The 21431-nt window shown below is 38.4% G+C and overlaps 1 protein-coding gene across 4 annotated transcripts in view; it reads left to right on the forward strand.

Moving 5' to 3' along the window:
* Nucleotides 1–861: 861 nt before the first annotated feature.
* uggt2 (UDP-glucose glycoprotein glucosyltransferase 2) overlaps nt 862–21431 on the forward strand; it is a 44647-nt gene continuing 24077 nt past the window's right edge. For 3 of the 4 annotated variants that reach the window (XM_030757742.1, XM_030757745.1, XM_030757746.1), the window contains exons 1-24: nt 862–1155; nt 1551–1695; nt 3447–3529; nt 3651–3781; nt 4494–4606; nt 4729–4906; nt 7547–7643; nt 7725–7797; nt 7937–8037; nt 10519–10618; nt 11060–11120; nt 11421–11512; nt 12132–12282; nt 13599–13718; nt 14145–14230; nt 14360–14495; nt 14756–14887; nt 14996–15160; nt 15634–15757; nt 15842–15940; nt 17288–17382; nt 17828–18037; nt 19973–20104; nt 21187–21317. In XM_030757742.1, coding sequence (XP_030613602.1) covers nt 1571–1695; nt 3447–3529; nt 3651–3781; nt 4494–4606; nt 4729–4906; nt 7547–7643; nt 7725–7797; nt 7937–8037; nt 10519–10618; nt 11060–11120; nt 11421–11512; nt 12132–12282; nt 13599–13718; nt 14145–14230; nt 14360–14495; nt 14756–14887; nt 14996–15160; nt 15634–15757; nt 15842–15940; nt 17288–17382; nt 17828–18037; nt 19973–20104; nt 21187–21317 — 2735 coding nt within the window. In that variant the 5' untranslated portion in view covers nt 862–1155; nt 1551–1570. The remainder of the gene's footprint in view (nt 1156–1550; nt 1696–3446; nt 3530–3650; nt 3782–4493; nt 4607–4728; nt 4907–7546; nt 7644–7724; nt 7798–7936; nt 8038–10518; nt 10619–11059; nt 11121–11420; nt 11513–12131; nt 12283–13598; nt 13719–14144; nt 14231–14359; nt 14496–14755; nt 14888–14995; nt 15161–15633; nt 15758–15841; nt 15941–17287; nt 17383–17827; nt 18038–19972; nt 20105–21186; nt 21318–21431) is intronic. The other variant, XM_030757743.1, reaches the window with a different exon arrangement.

The raw sequence follows: 21431 nt of genomic DNA on the forward strand, positions 1-21431 counted from the left end.
GGCATTGAAAGGAGACAACGCTGAGATTTACCCACATATAAATACAAAATCTTCCAACTTTTTGAAGCAGTCAAGCATTGTCACATCTATCTATCTATCTATCTATCTATCTATCTATCTATCTATCTATCTATCTATCTATCTATCTATCTATCTATCTATCTATCTATCTATCTATCTATCTATCTATCTATCTATCTATCTATCTATCTATCTATCTATCTATCTATCTATCTATCTATCATTTATTTTGTGTAGTGTGTTATTCTACCCTTTATAGCTATGTAACCCTATTATTTTTATGTGACTATATTGGCTAACTGCCACTATAGTCACATAAAATAGCCACATGTGGCTATTAAACGGAGAAAGCCTTGAATTCACTTTTAAAGTGATGTAAAAAATGAGTTTAAAGGAATAATCTGCCCATTTTACACACAATAAACACGTTACAGGTGTGCAGAAATCACTTTTTGGCACTCAGTCACTTTTTGGCACAATACCGGCCATGGGAAGAACCATGGGAAGAAAATAACCATGGGAAGAAAGTAAATAAAGACAAGAAGAAAATAAATAAATAAAAATAGGACTATATGGATACAGCATTAAAATACTTTAATCTACTACATTATTATTATTTATTACTACTATCTTATTAAGGGTACACATATTGCGTTATTTTAAACGTAATGCAACAAATGAGGTTTAAGTTTTATTTAACTGTTTAATATTTTTCATTTACACAGCGTATAGGAAGTGTCTGGAGATACACACTAACAAATACAGATACGTCCCTCACTACTAGCGTTGCTACAACATGCTCTAGTGTTTGAGCTTCAACGTCTGTCTCTTTAGCTGTCTGCCGATATGCCAGAATAATTTGCCACATTGTCAGCTGGTTTAATTTAATTATACACCGACCTCCTCATTGGGTCAATGGAAACGATATAAAAAACTGTCTTTTAAAATAATTATACGCCACGCTTTGTTTTCCTGTTTACGGTTGTTTCAGAGGGGAATAACGGTCCGCGCCAGCCACCTCGATATCCCGCAACCCCGGTAACAGGCTAGCTGAACAGGCTGTTAGCTGCCCAAAATATCCACCACCAATGAAGCTCTTTGCTTTGTATGGAAGCCAATAGCATCACTAACGGGGTGAGAGTTGTGTTATTGGTAACACTATAACTACGTAATAATAATAATTTTATACGTTTGTAGCAACCCGTGTCCGTGGTCTCCGTTAGATAAAATCACGCCACTGGGATGTTTTAGTTCATGTAGCGGCTGTTTACTTGTAGTCTGCAGCTAAGTTAACTTCAGTCTGTTGCCTGACCCTTCTCAGGAGACGTTATTTTATTAGTAACTACCTAGCTAATGAGCAGCTCTCATATTTCTAGCATCTCCCCTAATCACAGTTTTTTCAGCTGTATTTTTTTCCCCTGGCGTCTGTGTTCGCTCGTTTTTAGGTTGAGATAATAACTCAGAGTACTACGTGGCACTCATTGGAGCTGAACTGACGGTGTACCTTTTGCTCTCTACCACTTTTATAGGTTCATGTTCTGTCGCGACAATGAGGAGCGTTATTGTGCTGTCACTACTGCTTCTGAACATAAATCACGTTATGTCAGCACCCAAAGGCGTCACTGCCAGTCTTAAAGCCAAGTGGAGCATGACGCCTTTCCTCCTGGAGACAAGGTACAGTTCTTTTCCTTGGAAATGCATATCTGCAATAAACTGGGTTGGGTTGAAGTCATGAGTGCAACCCCCCACCCTCGCACCCCCAGGCACCCAAATGTGCCCGCTAACAAGGCTGTAACAGTTATTTTTATCTTTAATTTATGTGCTGTTTATAATTTAATCTTTTAAATGTCCCAAACAGAAAAAGATCTCATTACACCTTCTAGAGACAGTCCAAGACCGGAGGCAAGAAATAGTGAATGATTTCCATTTTTACACTGCATTCACCTGAACGCTAACTGAAATGATTCATTTAATATTAAAGTAGTTGCTGATTGCTTTTTGTTGGTCCATTACTAATTCTTCCAGTTCTACCTTACACCACCTCACAACCTTTATAATGCTTTAGAAATCAAGAGATTCACTAAAATATTCCTTGCAAACTGATGGATAGTATATTGCAGCCCAAATTTGATTGATTTAGCTAACTTTGGGTTGAATTTTCTATGAATATTACCAGGAAACTGTATCCCAACTTTCCTATTTTTTAAATTTTGTTAAAAATGACTCTAATTCAAATATATTTAATCTAAAAAATGCGTAATGAGGCTTTAAAATAGCCAACATTTGTACATGGTTAATAGTAGATACAAGCTCTCTGCACACTGTTTAAACATCCAGATTAACACATTAGATACAAAGGTAACAGCCTCAGGGTCCGTAGAGGTAACTGTGTTCTTGGTCATTGTGGTTTAACAGGAATTTGTTTCCTGGAAAACCCTCTTGTGTTACACTGTAGCAAATGACCGTAGCTTAAGAGTGTGGCTAGAATATCCATTGTGGAAAAATGATTCTTGCTACATTAACTTTCATCAGTCAGAATGATTAACCTAACAATTTGAGAAAAAGTTCCATAAAATTAATAATGGACTCTAAGTAAGTAGTAGCCTAAAGTTATTTCATTATGTTTTCACCTGTTTGTCATTTGTAACCCCATTAACGAACAATACAAAAAGGCAGTGTGTAAGAAACAATAACAAACAACATTCACTATCTCATAAAACAGCGTTTAAGTGGAAAATATTGCGTGAACATGAAGTAAAACATAATTCTCGCATTTATTTGAAACATTCAGCACAAAACCATTTATCTGTCAAATTAAATCAGAAGTGGCACCATGCAAGGACGCTTTCATAGGGACCAAATATAAACATCACTTTGTTTATCTTATGAGTTGCCTTATTATGATTTCTGAAGGGCACTTATGTAAAAAATTACCACAAAAACTTTCTACTTTATTACTGTCAGAAGATTATTCTGATTTCATACTGGATGTTTATTGATTTAATATATATATATCTAACTTTGCAAAGTCACCTTAAAGTGTAACTTCCCTCTTCTCTTATTGGTGAACTTTTGGTGAAGTTCCTCCATTGATATCCTGAAAGCTGGAATGTATGTTTCCTCTGTTTTTGTAGTTCCTGTTTCAAAATGGTCTGTGTGGATGTTACATCAGTGTCAGTTCCTTCAGTCTCTTTGACACAAACATCATAGAAATTTAAATATATATTTTTGTTTTTTGTGTTTAAATAGTCTGATCATAGTAAAAATAACGTAATCCACTTGGGGTTTGTTTAATGTTATATGATTTACAGTGGATAAGGGGACAGTTATTTCCAGAAACAAATCATTTTGTGGTCTGTAGCTGTAACTGTTGAGCAGTTAGAAAATGGTTACTGATTATACTTACATTTTTTTTTCCTATGCAGTGAATTTATTGGAGAAGATGGGAATGAGAAATTCTGGCAGTTTGTTGACACTGTGAAAGAACTCACTGTATACAAGCAAGGAGGTATGCCTACTTTTACATCAAGCTATTACTTTTATTTGAAGAAGTGTAATAGCTTTTGTACTATAATTGCTTGAACTGACTTTTAAAATGCCCCTTTTTTTTGCCACTGTTTATCATATAGAGTCAGTGCGCTCGTACTACAACTTGATCATTAAGAAGGCTGGACAGTTCCTCACAGATCTTCAAGTTAATCTCCTTAAATTTGCTCTTGCCCTGCGGTCCTATTCACCAGCTGTTCATGCATCCCAACAGGTATGTTGTGGTCAAAGTAATATTTTGAATTCAATTCAGTTTAATTTATACAGCTTCAGTTTAAAACACCAGTCACTTCAAGGCACTTTGTAGATCCAAATGATCCCCTATAAGCAAACACCTAACAGTGGTGGGGAGGAAGAACTCCTTTTTTTGTAACAGGAAGAGAAGTTCAGCAGAACCAGGCTCAGGGTGTAGCACCCATCAACTGCAGTTGATTAAGGGGGTCAGTGGAAAAAGAACACAGAAAGAATGTAGAGCAAACAGAACAACACAAAAATTACAGGAAAAAGTAAAAGAAAATGTATGATGTGCAGTAGTGGCATATAAATGCATGTGGAGTAAAAAAGAGGGAAGTGGAGAAGAAATTCTCAGTGCATCACAGGAGGTCTCCCAGCAACCTAAACCTTTATCAGCATAACTAAGGGATGGTTCAGCCCTAACCAGTGCTGCCTCTTGCCCTGTGACAGCTGGGATAGGCTCCAGCCCCCCCCCCCCCCCCCCCCCCCCCCCCCGCAACCCTGAAAAGGAAAAGCGAAAGAAATTGGATGGGTGGATGGAATCTTAAAAGTAGAGAAGTGGTCATGTTGTGATTATGCATTTTTCATATGAGTAATTTAGGTGGGGGCCAAATCAACAAACCCTGAAAGTATTAGGGCTTGTCGTAACCATTATTTCACCAAACATTTATTCTTCCCTCTGCTCTTAACAGATAGCCAAAGATGAGCCTCCGCCTGAGGCTTGCCCTGCCTTTGTCTCCATCCATGGGCAACACAGCTGCAGCACCAAGGACGTGAAGAAGCTCCTTAAGGCAGCTGCAGGCAGGTAACACGGAAGTTTGAAATTTATTTTAAACTTTTCTAAACTGAATTTTTAATATTTTATGCTTTTGTCTCCTCATTTTTAGCTCTGGAGTATCTTTAACAACAATTTCCAAATATTTGCAGGCCAAAACCATATTTATACAAGAACGATCACGCATATCCAGGGATCAATAAAACAGACGTGCCAGTTGTGATCTTGTATGCTGAGATTGGAACCAAGAAGTTCACCTCTTTTCATAAGGTGCTGTCAGAGAAGGCTGAACAGGGCATGCTAACATATGTGCTGCGCCATTTTGTAGCGGTGAGTAGAAATATTCTCTTTTTTTTTTGACCACAGCAACATTTTGTTGTTGTTGTTGTTTTATTCAGGTGAGAGAGTGGAGTGCTAAGTTGTTAGCTAATGTTAGCTAGTTTGTGTGGTGAGCTGAATCCATAAACTGTATGGGTGCAATGCACAGACATACACATTAGTGTGCCAGGTAACAGAATAATAGAATTTCCCTCTCTAAAACTGAAACACAAACTTCTTGGATGGCCTGTACCACACAGCAAGCCATGAACATTAGTCAGAGAATCCATTAAGCATTATCTTCACACAGAATGGCGAGGTCCAGTTTAATGACTAGAGGTACTGGAGATGAGGCCAACAGACACCCATCAGTTCCAGCTGCCTGTGTCTGGACACACTTCTAACTCCCAAGTATCCAAGTGGATGAGTTCTAAAAAAAAAATCTCTCATTAGAGCTTATATGAAATAGGAAACTAGCCATACAGTCATAAACCATTTTGTTTTTAAATTCATCCATCCATACATACATATTGCTCCGCTTATCCAGTTCAGGTTCAGGGGGTGGGGGGTGGAGCCTATCCTAGCTATCATGGAACAAAAGGCACGGTACACCCAGAGAGATAGACAACCATTCATGCTCACATTCACACCTATGGCCAATTTAGAACTGCCAGTTAACCTAACCCATGCATGTCTTTGGACTGTGGGAGGAAGCACACGCAAGCACAGGGAGAACATGCCAACTCCACGCACAAAGGCCCCCAGTGAGTTGCTGGATTCTTGCTGGAAGACAACAGTGCTAACCACTGCAACACTGAAACAAGCCTTTTAATGTTATAAATGGTGCTAGCCATTAGAGGAACTGCAGTTCTTGGAACGTCTGTGTTGGCTTCACTTTTTACCTTCAGCGATTGTGGCTTGATTAACATAAGCATTACCACAGCAATGTATTTTCTCCACTACAGAGAAGCAGAATCATTCAAAAAATGATTTGCTTGTTACTTGATAAAAACCAAAATCTTGTTTTCCATCTGGCTTAAAGAAAAGATGCTAAATTATCATCATTTATCAAACAATATTTGTTTAGTGAACATGTTCCAGGGCTACTTCATTAAGTGATAAGTCAAACAGTAAAGATACCCGACTCAAAACAAAATGAACATTAGCACTACATCTTCTGTGATGTATTAGCAGTTATTCCATTAGTAGCGTTAGATTGGCTTTTTTCATAAAAGCTGGAGTGCTGACTGCATGTTTGTTGTTTGTCTTAGCTGTTTGCTTTATGCTTCTTTTTAAATTACCTCTGTCACAGAGGTTATGTTTTCATTGAAGTTTGTCTCTTAGCAGGATTATGCAAAAATTACCAAGCCAAATTTCATGAAAGTTGTTGAAACATGGCCAAAGAAAACACCAGTTACATTTTGGTCAGAGCCACATCATTTTCTTCAAAATGGTGAGATAGGGCATTGGCAGCCTTTGTGTTTATTGATGAGTTTACTTTGTTAATCTGTGTCGTCCGCCCCCCTGAAACGGAAATGTTGGATAGCATTACTCACAGACACAGCAAGATGCTTCTTATTAACTACAGGTCAAATAGATAAATCTATTGCATCTCTGTAATATATTTTGCTAAGAGACCTTGCTTATCAGGCGCCATATTCAGTGATATCACACTGAATACCACTTCACTGCAAACAGTGTTTAGTTCCTTTGTCCATTAGTTCTATTTTTTTGGGTCATGAAAAATAAAAAAAATGTTTTTCTTTTCAGTTTTTGCTGATGAAATGAACAGGGCTGAACGACATGTGACTGGCCAATGTTCAAGAGAAGAATGAACAGATTTCTAAAACCTAACTGACAAACAGATGCCTTTGAAAGCAGGAAATGTGCTTTTCTTGAAGAAAAGAGTGTGTGGGTGTGAAAGTTTCCTCGTTACGCTTGTGAAAGATTGAGGCAGTGTCTGGGTGACACAGGTGTCAAGGTTGAATGTCAGTGTATCTGCTGCTGTATGTGGCAGTTCATGTGCTTTTTGTTCCCACAGATAAAATGTTTTATAGTTTATAACTTCCACTGACTGTAGTCTTGAAAAATCTGTTATCAGACAGCATGCTTTGCCATAGGTATTTGGACATCTGGATATGGACATGCAAACATTGACTGATCTAATCCTGAGCCCATCTAAGTAATAAGATGGGGTCAGGATTAGAGAATGAAGTGGTCCAGTGTCCGGTGGAGGCTTAGTTCACATCACTCCTGACTTTACACAGGTTGATCTTTGTGCTGCTATTATCTCTCACTTCTATAGAAAGTTTGGAAATTGGAAACAACTTTTATGATTCGAGACAAATGCTTTATAATGTGTCAGCAATTGGCCTGTTCTGTTGTGGCTAAGCTGTTGTTGCTTCTAGACATTTTCCACTTCATAACTCCAGTTACAGTCGACCAGGGAAAAAATTGAATATATTGCAAAGATGGCACCCAGTGACAGTCTCAAGTTGAAAGTCACCCAGTATGATCCATTCTACTTCAAATGTGTTTAAATGTAGTTCTGTTCACATGTGTATAGATACAGGCAGAAAACATCTTCTGTAGAACGCTAATTTACATTCAACTCTGCACTGTTTTACATTTTTTTGTTTTTATTTGATGCAGAATCCAAAGCCTCAAAAGATGCTTTTATCTGGGTACGGTGTTGAGTTGGCTATCAAAAGCACAGAATACAAAGCTGTGGATGACACCAAAGTAAAAGGTCAGTTTGTGATTTATCCAACATTGTGTATTGAACTTCTCTGTATCTCAGGCAAGTAAACATGAGTGTCTTTCTTTATAGATTCAAAGACGGTTGTAAATGCAGAGGATGACGATAATGATGAAGTCCAAGGATTCTTTTTTGGGACATTAAAGTAAGTAACATTAATCATTCATTTTTCTTTAATTTGGTTTTGTCACAATGTATTTGACATCACTTGATTAGGAGTCAAAAGAAATCCTAATTTTGTATTGTGTTTTTCTTTGTGTTTTTTTTTTTAAATCTCTCTTAAGGAAATCTCATCCTGAACTCCAGGAGCAGCTTGTTGAGCTTCGCAAACATCTCCTTGAAAGTACTAATGACATGGCCCCTCTAAAAGTGTGGGAAATGCAAGGTATCAGTTTTCCATTGCAGTGCCGTTGATAACATTTTAAGGATATTTTTAACGTCTGTTATTACCGTAAACTAATAAAAACTTAAATGTGTTAACACTGAATAGGGGACCGAAGGTGAGGCCTTCACTATAGTGATGGGTCGGTCGCGAACGATTCGGCTCTTTGAAGTGAACGATGGGAGCCGGCTCCTGATAGTGAGCCGTTTCTTTATTCTTTTCGGGTTTTTTTGGGTTTTTTTGTTTTTGTGGAAGCCGCACATGATTGGTTAATATGTGTGGCAGAATCACGGAGCAACGGTTTCCGGTCTCTGAACAAGGTGTGCTCAGAGACCAGAAAGAGCAAGAGGAAGTTGTGCTTTACATAGAGGGTACATGCAGGAATGGTGAGGAAAAGTAATTCATTTTACACATTTTTTTAACTACAATCTGAGGAGCCATTTGGGAGCCGAAAGAGCTGGCTCTTCTTTGGGAGCCAAGCCAAAAGAGCCGGCTCTCTGAAAAGAGCCGAACTTCCCATCACTACTTCACTATGTATGTCTTATTGCTGATGAAGTGTGGGGAGCTTTTTTTTTTTTTAAATGTGAGTTTTATTCAACCAGGGAGTTCCTTGTGATTAAAATCTGTTTTTCAAGGGAGTATTGGCTAAGAAAGCACAGCATTACATAGTTACAAAAATAATTTTAAAAAAGTCCAACATGGAACACGTTTAAAGAGGTAAAGGACTGCAGAGGTATGGTGCAAAATCCAGACTAGGAGTTGTACAGTTCTATTTTTTTTTTAAATCACAGTTTCAGCTCCCCCAGGGAGACAAAATTATTAAGCCTTAGTGTGTTTTGAAGGTTATTTTGTGACCAGGTCATAAAATCAAAGAAGGCTGCTCTACCAAGTTCTAACGTAATCCTGGGTACCCTGTAGGGCAGTGATCTACAGGCGCAATATCATAAGCGAAGGGAGGGAGTTTAAAGAATTTCTGTGTAAACATATGTACCGCTGCTTATGTTTCATTAAACTTATTTAGGGGCAATAAATCGTAACCCTGTGACTGCAATAAATGCACAGCATATGTGGACTGTTCATGGAGTGAATGTTGTCACATTGCACTATAACCATCAGGTGAAGTGGGCATGAGAGCAGTGTGTAAATGGTGCATATGCGAGTGGTAATCTGCTTTGGAAACTAATTCACTAGGGTGCGAGTGATTACTATCAGACGGTGAGCGTGAGGCTCTGAGGTGATGTCCGAGTGCCTGCCAGTTTTTTTTTTTGACTGCACTGACTACAGTGTACTGCAGTCTGTAAATATTTAACAGCCCATGTTACACAAACTCAGTGAACAACCCAAAGTTTCACAGCACAGTGCTGGTCCAAATCTGAAAACACAATCTTAAAACAAAAGCTCACTGTCTTCCTGTGTTAAACACAACCCTACACAGAACGTGCACTACAGGTGTAACTACTGAAAATATAAATTCTGCTACACATTTGCTAGTTTAAATCTCTGTCCACATTTCAGTCATTCTACAAAGCTTTTTAAGCTGGTAGTTGGTCACTAGTGGACATTCCAGGCTCCGGTTACCCTCTAATGCATTTATCAGCTTCTCCTGTTTGCAGTGATATGACCTGCCCGCTTGACTCCACTAGTGGTTATTTCAGGTGTTTGATTGGCATTTCATTTTCACTCATTGCTGCTACACTCTTCCTTTGTGGATGCCCCTTAGAGTGAGCATTCAATGAGCATTCAGTGAGTTTTATTAACTTATTAATTAGGGACAGACCCATATGCACTCTCAAAGATAGTTTATCATTCACTCAGATGCCCACGTGCTTGTAGGATGATGCATTTTCAGTTGAATCCCCTCCTAAAGAATGGGCACAAACACGCTCTGATATGGGAACTTGTTTGTTGAAAATATAATTAATTTGGTTTTCATACCAACTTTATACCAAACCTTACATTGAGGATTGCAGCTGTTGAAAGGCGCTCTGCAGCCTGTGGCAGAGAAGAGGCAACTGTGTAGACTGCTGTGTCATCTGCATAGAAAATATACTTTAGCTGTAAGCATGCCCTTCTCCCAGTGTTATTTTATTTATTTTTTTAAAAAAAGGAAATAAGACAGAGGCAAATATGATATCTAATCACATCATGGAGAGGGAAGTTGGTCTTCAGAGATAGACACCACAAGTAATAGAAATGTCTCTCATGAGTCTCTGAACGTAAGACTTTTAAGCACTTAGTGCTTTGGTAAAAATTGTCAAACAATTTTATGTTGAGTTGTAACTAATAATGGTTTAATCACTTGTAAAAAAAAATAAAAAATCATTGACTGGACAGTGATGACAACTATGTTATTGTGTTATGAAACATTTTACTTTTGACCTCTAACAGATAATAATTTTAATAGAGCCTGTAATGGTTGTAGCCACCTTTGATTTTTACCTTAGATGTACAAATGTTAATAATTTCTTTATTTGTTCTGTGTAGATCTGAGTTTCCAGGCAGCTTCTAGAATCATGTCTGCTCCAAAATTTGATGCTTTGAAGCTCATGCGAGACCTCAGTCAGAACTTTCCAAGCAAAGCCAGGTAAGAAAATCTGTTCTATTTTTATCTTTACGGTTCACTGGCTAAAAGTTCTGGTACGGTTTCAAAATCCCTGTCAGCGTCCTGCTCTGTGTGAATCTTGGCCAAACAGATGTTATTAGTAAAGTGCACGTGAAATGTTCCTTTTATAGACCTATTTATTTGAGCATTATTACTTTTTGTAGCGCTGCAATAAATGTAAAAAAAAAAAATGTTATACAGAGATCTAATCACTTTTTCAAAATTATTTGCTTATGTTGGATCCGGCAGTTTGTAATAACTTTAAAAAGTGCTGAGTAAGAGTCGGGTGTTTACAGGGAATTGACTGCAAAGGCACCATCTTGAGAGCCCATAGGTTTTTGGAAATTAAAACTGGCATTTTACTGCTGGCTGGGGATGTGGTAAAAGCTGATGGTGACTGTACATGTTTTACTGTTCCCACAGATCACTGACAAGAGTGGCCGTAAAGCAGGAAATGAGAAAAGAAATTGAGGAGAACCAAAAGGTGTGATATCATAAGCAGTGTTCCCACATGATAGTGCAGTTGCTGTCTTTGATAGGATCTGTTGTCATTGCACACATTGTATTTTAGAGAATGAGTTTCTAATCTCTGTGCCATATAAGTTCCACAATAAATCTGACATTTTATTCTTACTTTTCACCTGGTCTCTGTGCACATTTAAGCCTTACTTAGTTCTGCAGTCTCAGTGCACATCTTTTCAAGTGAAAAGATCAGACATTAATGTTAGAATCAATCATTTAGGGGTTTTGGGATTCACCTAACACTTTGAGCTTGTTCTTTCAGCACCTCAGTGAGACCATTGGTGTTCACCCGGGAGACGGTGAGCTCTTCATCAACGGGCTGCACATTGATCTGGACATTCACAATCCCTTCAGGTAGGAACACAGCAGGAGGGTACAGTCATCTGCCTGTGTTCTCCCCTGGAAACCTCAGACCTAGAGATCCTGCTACAACAAGATCATAACTTTCTGTAGTAATTTTAATTCTTTAATATGTATCAAATCTGAATATTTGATAAGGTTTTAATTATAATTTTCCACAGTGTGGATACATCAATACCAGCTTCACCTTTTTTTTTTTTTTAAATCTCCAACAGAATAACCCCACTTCCTGTCACTTACAGAGTCCTGTCTTCTTACCTAGATGTTACCTAGATGGCTAGTGCAGGGCAGTGGAATTTTGTGGATAAAGAAAACATTTTCCCTCATGGCATTGAAAGTGATATTGAATGTCTATTTTCATCAAAAATTCTGTAAAAGAAGCTTATTTTTATGTTTTTTCCGAGTAGATGCCAGCGGTGATGTACAGGTTACAAAGATTGCATGATAACTACAGTATCAGTTGTAGTGAGGCAAAATGTTATGCTTTAAAACAAGGACACGATAAAACATCCTAAAAAGATACTCGCTGATGGAGGTAAAGCATTTGATGCAATGCATATATACTGCCACACAGCTAATATGAAAGGCTGTCCCATAATTTTTCCATTTTCAGCATTTTGGACATTCTCAGATCAGAGGCCAAGGTCTTAGAGGGTCTTCATAATCTTGGCATAAAAGGAGAACATCAAGATAAACTGCTGAGGTTACCTCTGAATGCTGTGGATGACAGCTATGCTTTAGATATCAGACATCCAGCTATCATGGTGAGTTCTGTCCAAAAGCACTATTCTCTTCGCCCAGATCAACACAAGTGTCTACTAAACTAGAAAATTAGAGGACCAGTCATCAGGCTATTGCAACAATCTTGAGCCTTCTAGAAACCTAATTTATTAACTTGGAAGTTAGCCATGAAAAGTTATCAAATTAAAAAGTTGCAAATTTTCATTTTGATGCCTCTGGCAATTTTATTAAATTAAGTACCAAAAAATGTAAAAAATATATGATGATATTAAGCCTGTCCACCTTCAACCAAAATATTTGTCATTTCAACTTGCATTTCCCCTGCAGAGACTAAGAGTAGGGAGTGTATTATTATTATTTTTTTTTTAATGAAAGAAGGTGACAGAAAGAAAGAGTGTGTGTAAGAGATGTATTGATAGTCTGTCAGTGAGGCAAACACTTGGATTGTGAAGTGACTTGATAGCTACAGAGAGAAAGGTCACTGTTATTGCCAGTTTGATTATTATGCATATGTGATTCTGGTTGTTGATTTAAAAAAAAAAAAAAGCTGTGTCTGATGACTTTGGAGTAGAAAAACTTCAGAACAATAATACATGTACAGTTTTATACACAAATCAAGTATATTTTTGTTCAGCTTCACTGGGATTTACATGCTTTATTTACAGGTGTGTTCTTCCTCTGCTGGGGAGGATGAGGTGCATGAATGGTGCCATTTGGTTGTTTATTTTTCAGAAAAAACACAAAAACTACTGAGCTGAATTTCAGTACATTTATGGAATGGTGAAACACAGCAGAGGAGTAACCTATTAAATTTTGCAGATTTGGATCACTTTCTTTAAAGAGGATATTCTTTTTGACTGTTATTTAGTTACAGTAACTGTCACTGAGCTAATTATTATAGGTAATGCTTATACTTTTGCTTATTACCACATTGTATCATCAGTGTGAAGTACATTGTACAGTTGCTATAGTGAGTGACATTAAACCCAAAATATATAAACATAGGACACCCAATAACTGAATTAATATTTTTTTCTGTTGAAGTAATAAATGATACGTTATTTCAGAAATACAAAAATAAAAATTTTAAATCGTTAAGTACCAAAACCAGAGAGGAAGTCTGAATTGTCCGTGCCTGAAATCCTTCCTGTTTCAGGGTTGCTGTGCTGCTAATGGCTCTTAACCTTCTTTTTTTTCAGTACTTAAGTTATTTTTTTATATTTTAATGGCTTTAACACAGCAATTTCCACAACTTTGAGATAAATAACGTATTTCTTATTCGTATTATTAACTAGTGAATATTTTCCCACTAACTTTCTCTGTGTCTTGTACATTTTAGTGGATGAATGACATAGAGAATGACCTAATGTATCGCAGCTGGCCAACGGGTGTACAGGAGCTCCTAAGAGCTACTTTTCCTGGAGTCATCCGACAGATCAGACGCAATTTCTTTAACCTGGTGAGTTTATCAGAACAACAGAAATATCAAGTGAGGGACAAATGAGTACACGGTTTGACTTCTAGTCAGTTGGACTGTGCTGCTTGTTGTTCGTCTGCTCTGTGTCTCTGCATTTCCTGTCTGTCTACACTACACTAACAAAAGAAAGGAAAAAAGCATGCCATGGTGGGAGTGATAAAGGAAATGGAACCAAGACAGGTCTTCATTATATGTTAAATTACAGATTTATTAGGTTTTATCAGATATGATCACACTTCTGAAATAGAAAAAAATATTTAACATTGCCTTTGTTTCTCTAAACTGCCTTGGTTTAAGTTGTTGATGTGTTGTTTTTTCTAAAATTTGTTTCATCTGGAAGTCAGGTTGGCGCACAATTGTTTGTAAAGCCTTACAACCAGGGGTTGATAACAATACCTGTTCTCTTAGGTGCTGTTCTTAGATCCACTGCAGGAAGAAAGTGGTGAGCTTGTGAAGCTAGCAGAGCTTTTCTACAAGCATAAGATCCCCCTGAGGTAGGTGCTGCAATTTTTCACACCTCCACAGCTGTTTATATGGTCCGCTCTTGGCGTTCATAATCTTTACCAGGTAGTGATTCTCATTTCACCTGCAAATTGAATACTTGTTTTGTCCCATTTCTACAGAATTGGATTTGTGTTTGTTGTCAACACCAAAGATGAGATTGATGGCTTCTCAGATGCAGGGGTTGGATTTTACCGACTGCTGAATTACATTGCAGACGAGTATGATTTACCCCAGGCTCTGATGTCTATGGTCTCAGTAAGTATATCGCATATATAAATCTCTGTTGTTTTAGCAACTGTTTCTTGCCAGCTCATATCTCTTCGTGCCTGGGAAGTCAGTTGCATAATTTTTTACACGTGTTATCCTACAGCTTGAGACATTGTTGAACTAGATGAGTCAGTGGTATTTTTCCTCAGCTATCAGCTTTTTAAAATTGAGTTGGAATGTATGTGATAGGTGAAGCAAGTGATAGGGATCTGAAGACTGTGATGGTCAAGTGTGCCACTCTCTTGCAGTTGTACAGCAAAGTCGATGTCGGGGAGACACTCTCTGCTGATACGATCTCTGCTTACCTGAAGAGAAAATTCCCAAAAGCCAATTCTGAAAGGATTCTAGGAGTTGAATCAGAGTATGATGATAAAAGAAAGGTAAGATGTAAAACTTATTTCCTTTTTGGTAATTGGAAGTGAAAGTAATAACTTGATGTATGATTAATGAAGAGCAGCAGGTCTAATTTTAAGTTTTGTTTGCTTCAGGATGGTGCACTCTTCTATAAAAAGAGTGGCTTGGGTGCCCTACCTTTGGCTTTATTTAATGGAGTCCCTTTGAGTCCTGATGAGATGGACCCAGAGGAGCTGGAAACAGTCATCCTTCAGCGTATAATGGACACCACTACTGCCTTTCAGAGAGCTGTCTTTATGGTATGACACATCTGCATGAAAAGAGATTCACTCTTCATATTCAGCCTATGAAACCAACTTCTTTTTTGTAATGTGAACTGAAACCTTTAGATTCGTGTCTACAGTATTGTCCTGCATATAAAAAAAACAAAAAATCTGGCACCAACCAGGATTAGCAGCACTGTGATTAAAAAAATCTGTTTTCTTTGAATGGAGGTAATTTACTCAGTGACAAAATATAGTTTTTATATATATTTTTCAAATGGGCCAAAATTAAAGGAAATTCATAGACTTCTGTTAAGTAAAGTAACACAGACTCATTACTTTAATTGTATGTGGACTGATAGTGATTCATCTCCTAAAGGCCCATTTTAAGTCAGGAAAAATGCAGACGTGTGAACTGAAGTAATCAAACACTGCGGAACTGCACCAGTGGTAATTTGTTCATGCTGTTAGTTACGTAACTAATACACTTTGTGTTTTTTACCTTACAGGGTCAGTTAACTGAAGGCTCTGATGTGGTGGACTATCTAATGGAACAGGCCAACGTAGTTCCCAGGATGAACCCTCTTATTTTAAGCAGTGACCGAAAGTACCTTGACCTCACAGCCACTCCAGGTGAGCTGTGCTCCTTGTTTTACACCATCAAATATGGATGCCACAATCTCGATTCCTTTTACTTTATACTTCCTTTCTTTGCAGTTGCAGATGACTGGGAAGACACAACTATGTTTTCTTATTTGGAGTCCAGAGACAAAACAGCAGTGATTGCTAAGAGAATGAAGTACTTCACAAATACTGGTAAGGGATTTACTTTTTTTTTTCATTTGCTTTCCCATCTATCCATTCTCTTCCGCTTATCATGTTTACGGGTCATTGGGGGGGGGGGGGGGGGGGGGGGGCTGTCCCACCTGTCACAGGGCGAGTGGCGGGGTACACCCTGTACAGGTCGCCAGCCCATTAAATACTATTTCATATGAATGGACAATCATATTCAGAAACACAGTGCTATCCAGAGTGGAATAACCTCTCTACATCAGTACAAGGCACATAAAATTAGCATTTTTTTTCCAACAAATTGAATCCCACACAGTTTTGCTGATCTATGAAAATATGAAACTGGCCTGTATTAAGGCTGGCAGGCTGTGCCTCCAGCAAGATCATTGCTGGGTCTTCTGGCTGGCTTTTGGCCAACAGTCTAAATGGTCATCAGAGCTGCTTTTCGCTGCTCGGGCCCAGAGTCTTGCTGCAGTGTTTCTGAGGAGGCTGATTGCCATTCTTTCTCTGTGGATTGGTGATGGGCCAACTGCCTGCTTTTCTGAAGGACTGGCTGACTGGCCAGGGGAAATATAACCATGACAGGTGGCAAGGTTCTTCTATAATATCTGACACGCTTTGACAGATGTCTTAGTCTCTCTCACCTCTGACACACAAGCTGAACGTTCACTGTAATAACTACATTTCCCTTTCAGTATCATGTGATTATAAGTGTGTAACCAGAACAAGACCTTGTACATGACACTCTCTTTAAAAGGTGTGCAAACATTTAGGTTGACATTGAGAGATTGAATTGTTCATAAATAAATGTGGCCAACTAATTAGCAATACCTGCATACCATCCTATTAATGCAGCATCTCAATACATAAAAGCAAACATCAGAATGGGAAACAGATGGGATCTAGGTGCCTTTGACTGTGGAGTGATTCTGATCACCAAAAAGGGTGATCGGAAAATCTTAAAAAAAAAAAACTGCTGCTCGCCTGGGATTTGAGTCCCTAGGGTGGTGGAAACAAACAAGCATAAAAAATAAATAAATAAAAATAAATAAAAATCAGTGACAGTTCGGTGAGGAAAACAACCTGTGAAGAAGAGCCAGACAAGGTTGAACCTGCTATACCTTACTCTTGGGGAGTGGATAGGCTATAGCAGCAGAAGAACAGGAAAGAACAAGAAACTAGAAACCAAAATATCAGACTGCTCTGGGAGATACTGTAACAAGGGACTTACTATTAGAAAGCTGAAGGATATGAAGTAGCCACTGAGTGTATTATGATTTCCAGTAATGGTAATGGTTCTCACGTGTTTAAATTTATTAGAATGCGACACATTGTTAAGTGTACTATAAAGATTGTGCTCTTTTTCCTTAGATGAAGATGGGATGACTCCTGTAACTTTATGGATAGCTGGGGATTTTGAGAAAGTTTCAGGGAGAAAACTCTTGCTCAGTGCTCTGAAAAATGTGGTAAGTACAATCAGTTCCATTCTTTTCTCTACTTAATTTCATGTCATCATTTAGGGTGTACGCAGGACATCTTGGGAGGCATAATAGACATATCTACTGCTCTAACTTGGTATACTTAAAGCAAAAAAAAAAAAAAGTACACTGAAAATAAAACACAGTACATTTTAACTTAAATATGTTCTGAATAAGGTGTAATAAAGCGAATATTCTTTTTTTCATGTAAAGATCATTAGCAGTAGATTAGGCTGAAAAAGTGAGATCTTTAGTTTTCCCAGTACTCTCCATCAGTGACATCTGTGGTCTCTGAAAATACGAGCATGTGTGATATTACTGTGAATTATAGTGCTTGTGTGTGTGTGTGTGTGTGTGTGTGTGTGTGTGTGTGTGTGTGTGTGTGTGTGTGTGTGTGTGTGTGTGTGTGTGTGTGTGTGCGCGCGCGCACAAGCAGAAGGCCAGTCCTGGAGTGCGTGTGGGGGTGATAGATAACCCCAGTGAAAAACCCTACGAAGATAACACTGTGCTGTACAGGGCTATCTGGGCCTCTCTCCTCACCCAGAAGAATAAGGCTGCAGCAGAGTTTGTGCATAAACTCCTGAAAGAGGAGAGCAGCCAGCTCCTCCAGCAGGGGACCAAGATGAAAGACTTACTGATGCAGGTAAGAGGGGATTAAGGAATGCAGTTCTTTTCTTTTTTTGGTCAATTTAGAGATAATCAGATAAATAAGCTTTGAAATTCTTAATGATGTATAATCTGGTATAGTTAATATGAACATTAACTGATAAACCATTTAGACATTAAATAACCAATGAAAATATTGATGCAAAATGTAAAAAAATCCAATACTGCCCTAAACAGTCCCAACTCAATGATTTTTTTTTTTTACACTGTCTGGTATAGACTAATACAACCACAGGGATTAAATATTTATAAGTGAAGATTATTAAGTGAAGATTATAATTTATAACAGAGTATAAATAGCTTAGCAAAAGCTCCAATAGCTGATATAGTTATATTTTCTTGCGGTATGTTACAGTGCAATTCTACCCTGAAAGACATGCATGAGACATAGATGTTTTCCTTCCCTCTGTGTTGTTATCTATTGAAAAATAACAAATACAGCAAAAATGTTAGACACTGATTGGTTTGTATGTGACCATCGCTGCTGCTGTTTCAGAACCATGAACAGTGCTGACTTTGAGACACAAAGCTCGGATTAACTCGAACCCTGTGCATGGCTAATTTATTACATGCCAAAAGTAAGAACTTAATAGTTTTTATAGTTTCTTATTTTAAACTGGCCTGGCTCCAGGGCAGTTTTAAGCCCCCCCCCCCCCCAAAGTGTCACTTCAAAGTGTGTTCACTTGGTATGAATGCTGCTTTGCTCTGATATAATTGATAACAGTATTTAATAATAGATTTGATTTGATTAGGGGAAATGATAATAATGGCAGTAAAAGGACAAAAAGTGCACAGTCAGGGAAAATAGTGATTGATGAGCCCATTTTTCTCATCTCTCTCCTGAGCATCGGCTAGCAGAATACATTTACAGCATGCATGATGCTCCACACCCCTTGGACACCCAGGCAAGCAGCCTGCTCACTGTCAGTTCCACTCGAAATGTCACAGAGGCCATTGGAAGACTGCTACACACTATCAATTCTTAACTAAAATGTGCTGGTGTAAATGTGGTCTCCTGGAGCTGATAAATACCCAAGCTCCTGCTCACAGTTTCTAGTTATGTGATCCACATGTCTTCAGCCAAGCCTGACCATCACTCTGCTGCTTTAAGCCAGAACCAAGGCCTTCTGCCGTCTTCATGCTGTAACGTGCGGTAACCACCCACAAAGGGTTGCGTATAAGCAAGCAAATTCTCAACCACTCAACCACAAATCAGCTGATGGAGTATATCCACCATCAGTTATGTAGTACATTTTTTATTTAGGGCCTACCATAATGAAGTTCCCCTCAGTTATACTAGCCTTTCACAATTGGGAGAGAATGGGCTGGAAATAGAGATGGGATGATAGGAAGGATGTAGCTGTGTGAGTTGAGACCAAAAGCCAAGGGATATGAGTTTATTATTGGCTGCCAGACAGACTTGCTGACTGGATTGTGCTGACATTATTGGTATTTCACCTGTTCTCCTGAGGAGAGAAATGTTGGAGAAACTAATAACCTGACTCCACAAACCCTCCACACTCCCAGACCTAATTTGTTATAGACAAAATGGCAGGGGTTTAATTAGGAGTTTGTTATATTAATTACAAATTGATTAATCTCATTTTCACACATGCATTTCTGACAGGTCTGGCTCGAATATTTTATGTTTGAAAACTGCAGTGATTGTGCTGATACAAAGCATCAATGATACTGTGAATAATTTTTGAGCCTCACATACATCATTCTTATGCCAATGCATCCCTCTTTTTTCAGAGAGGCTGGAATGGGAGAAATGTTTTCAACTACATTACTGGATATTTCAGTTGACCACAAACTATGGATTACATCAAATATTCTTCAGAAATGTGTTAGCAGACAATGGAAACGATTTATCTGACATGGCAAACAAACTTTTGTTTTTCTGCTTTAGGGCATGGATGTGGATGCCTTTGAGAAAAAATTCAACACCCTTGAAGTTGATTTTATCCGCACTCAGCAGCTGTTCTGTCAAGACGTCCTGAAACTCAATCCTGGACAGCGTGCAGTGATCGGCAACGGCAGGGTGAGTGGGCTTCATCTTATGCATAGTTAAAAATTGACAATGGATACAGTGAGTCAGATCAATAGCAGAAAATCCAGGGTTTTTCCTGGCTCCAAAAGAACAGTTGGGTGACTATGCACATATATTTCCAGCTTTGTAGTCTGACTTAACAGAAGGCTGTGCTTTTTCTGTTATTTTTGGCCATATGACTAAAGATTCCTTAGTAGATGTAACCCTGCTTACCTATTAAAAAAAAAAGTGCAATACATGCAACTCGAACAGATTCTGTAATCCACTGCAAATTAATCCGCAGTACAAAACTAGATTTTATAAAATCCCACATAATCACAAGATTAATGTCTGCCTCTGTTATTTGAAAGTAATACATCCGCCTTTGAAAAAGTATTCAACTGTTTCATTTCAGTACTAAAACTGTTGCCCTGTTCAGAATTAAGTATGACAGTAATTTGGCCCCCAATGACCTGGCAGATAAGGACTTGGTTCTTGACCTGAGACCTAACAGTTGAGTCTTAATAATTCCTTGTGACTTGAAAAACAATTAATTTGACAACTGATTCTTTACATTCACTTGCCAGTGACAAGAAGCACTGGTGGTGTTGTTTGCTACAGCAGAGAAAGATTCTCCATGCAGCTGCACTTTTTGGAGGATTTTTCCCTCTAGTGTTTTCAGAGTGCTTTCTTAGCACTGTCATATCAGCATGATGTCTGTTTCGCAAAGGTCACAAGTGGCAGGAATGGCATTGTGTGTGTGTGTGTGTGCGTGCACGCTCACTGTACGTGTGTACAGAGCTGATGACTGATGTCTCAGCAACAGCAATGCTGACAGCCACGGATAAAGAGGCCAGCCTCTGTGATGGCAGTAACAATTAATATTATCTTACATTCCTCTGCTGCAGTGGTAGAGCTCCTCTCCCAGAATAGAAAAACCAGGCAGCCTTACTGAATACCATGACTTTAAGTGGATAAAACGCTATGTCACAATCACATTACATTTAACATCCCCTGGGAAAGTTGTAAATAATACATGTTGAGATAAGAATTGGAAAAGTCGTGTTCTGACTGCATCATTTTCTTCATGTTAGATTCTTGGTCCTTTTGAAGAGCAGGAAGAATTCACTGTGGAGGATTTCCACTTGCTGGAAAAGATTACTCTGAGCAGTTCTGCAGAGAAAGTCAAAGCCAGAGTTAAACAGATGGGAATGAAGCCAAAGCAGTATGTTTGTATTTCTTTTCAGTCTACATGTCTCTTTTAAGTGTCTGTGATGGAAATTTGTGCATCTGTTTAAGGCCTCCCTCTGTGTCACTTTTGCATTAAGTTTGTCTAAAA

The sequence above is a fragment of the Archocentrus centrarchus genome, chromosome 21, assembly GCF_007364275.1.
Source record: "Archocentrus centrarchus isolate MPI-CPG fArcCen1 chromosome 21, fArcCen1, whole genome shotgun sequence".
In the NCBI taxonomy this organism is placed as follows: domain Eukaryota; kingdom Metazoa; phylum Chordata; class Actinopteri; order Cichliformes; family Cichlidae; genus Archocentrus; species Archocentrus centrarchus.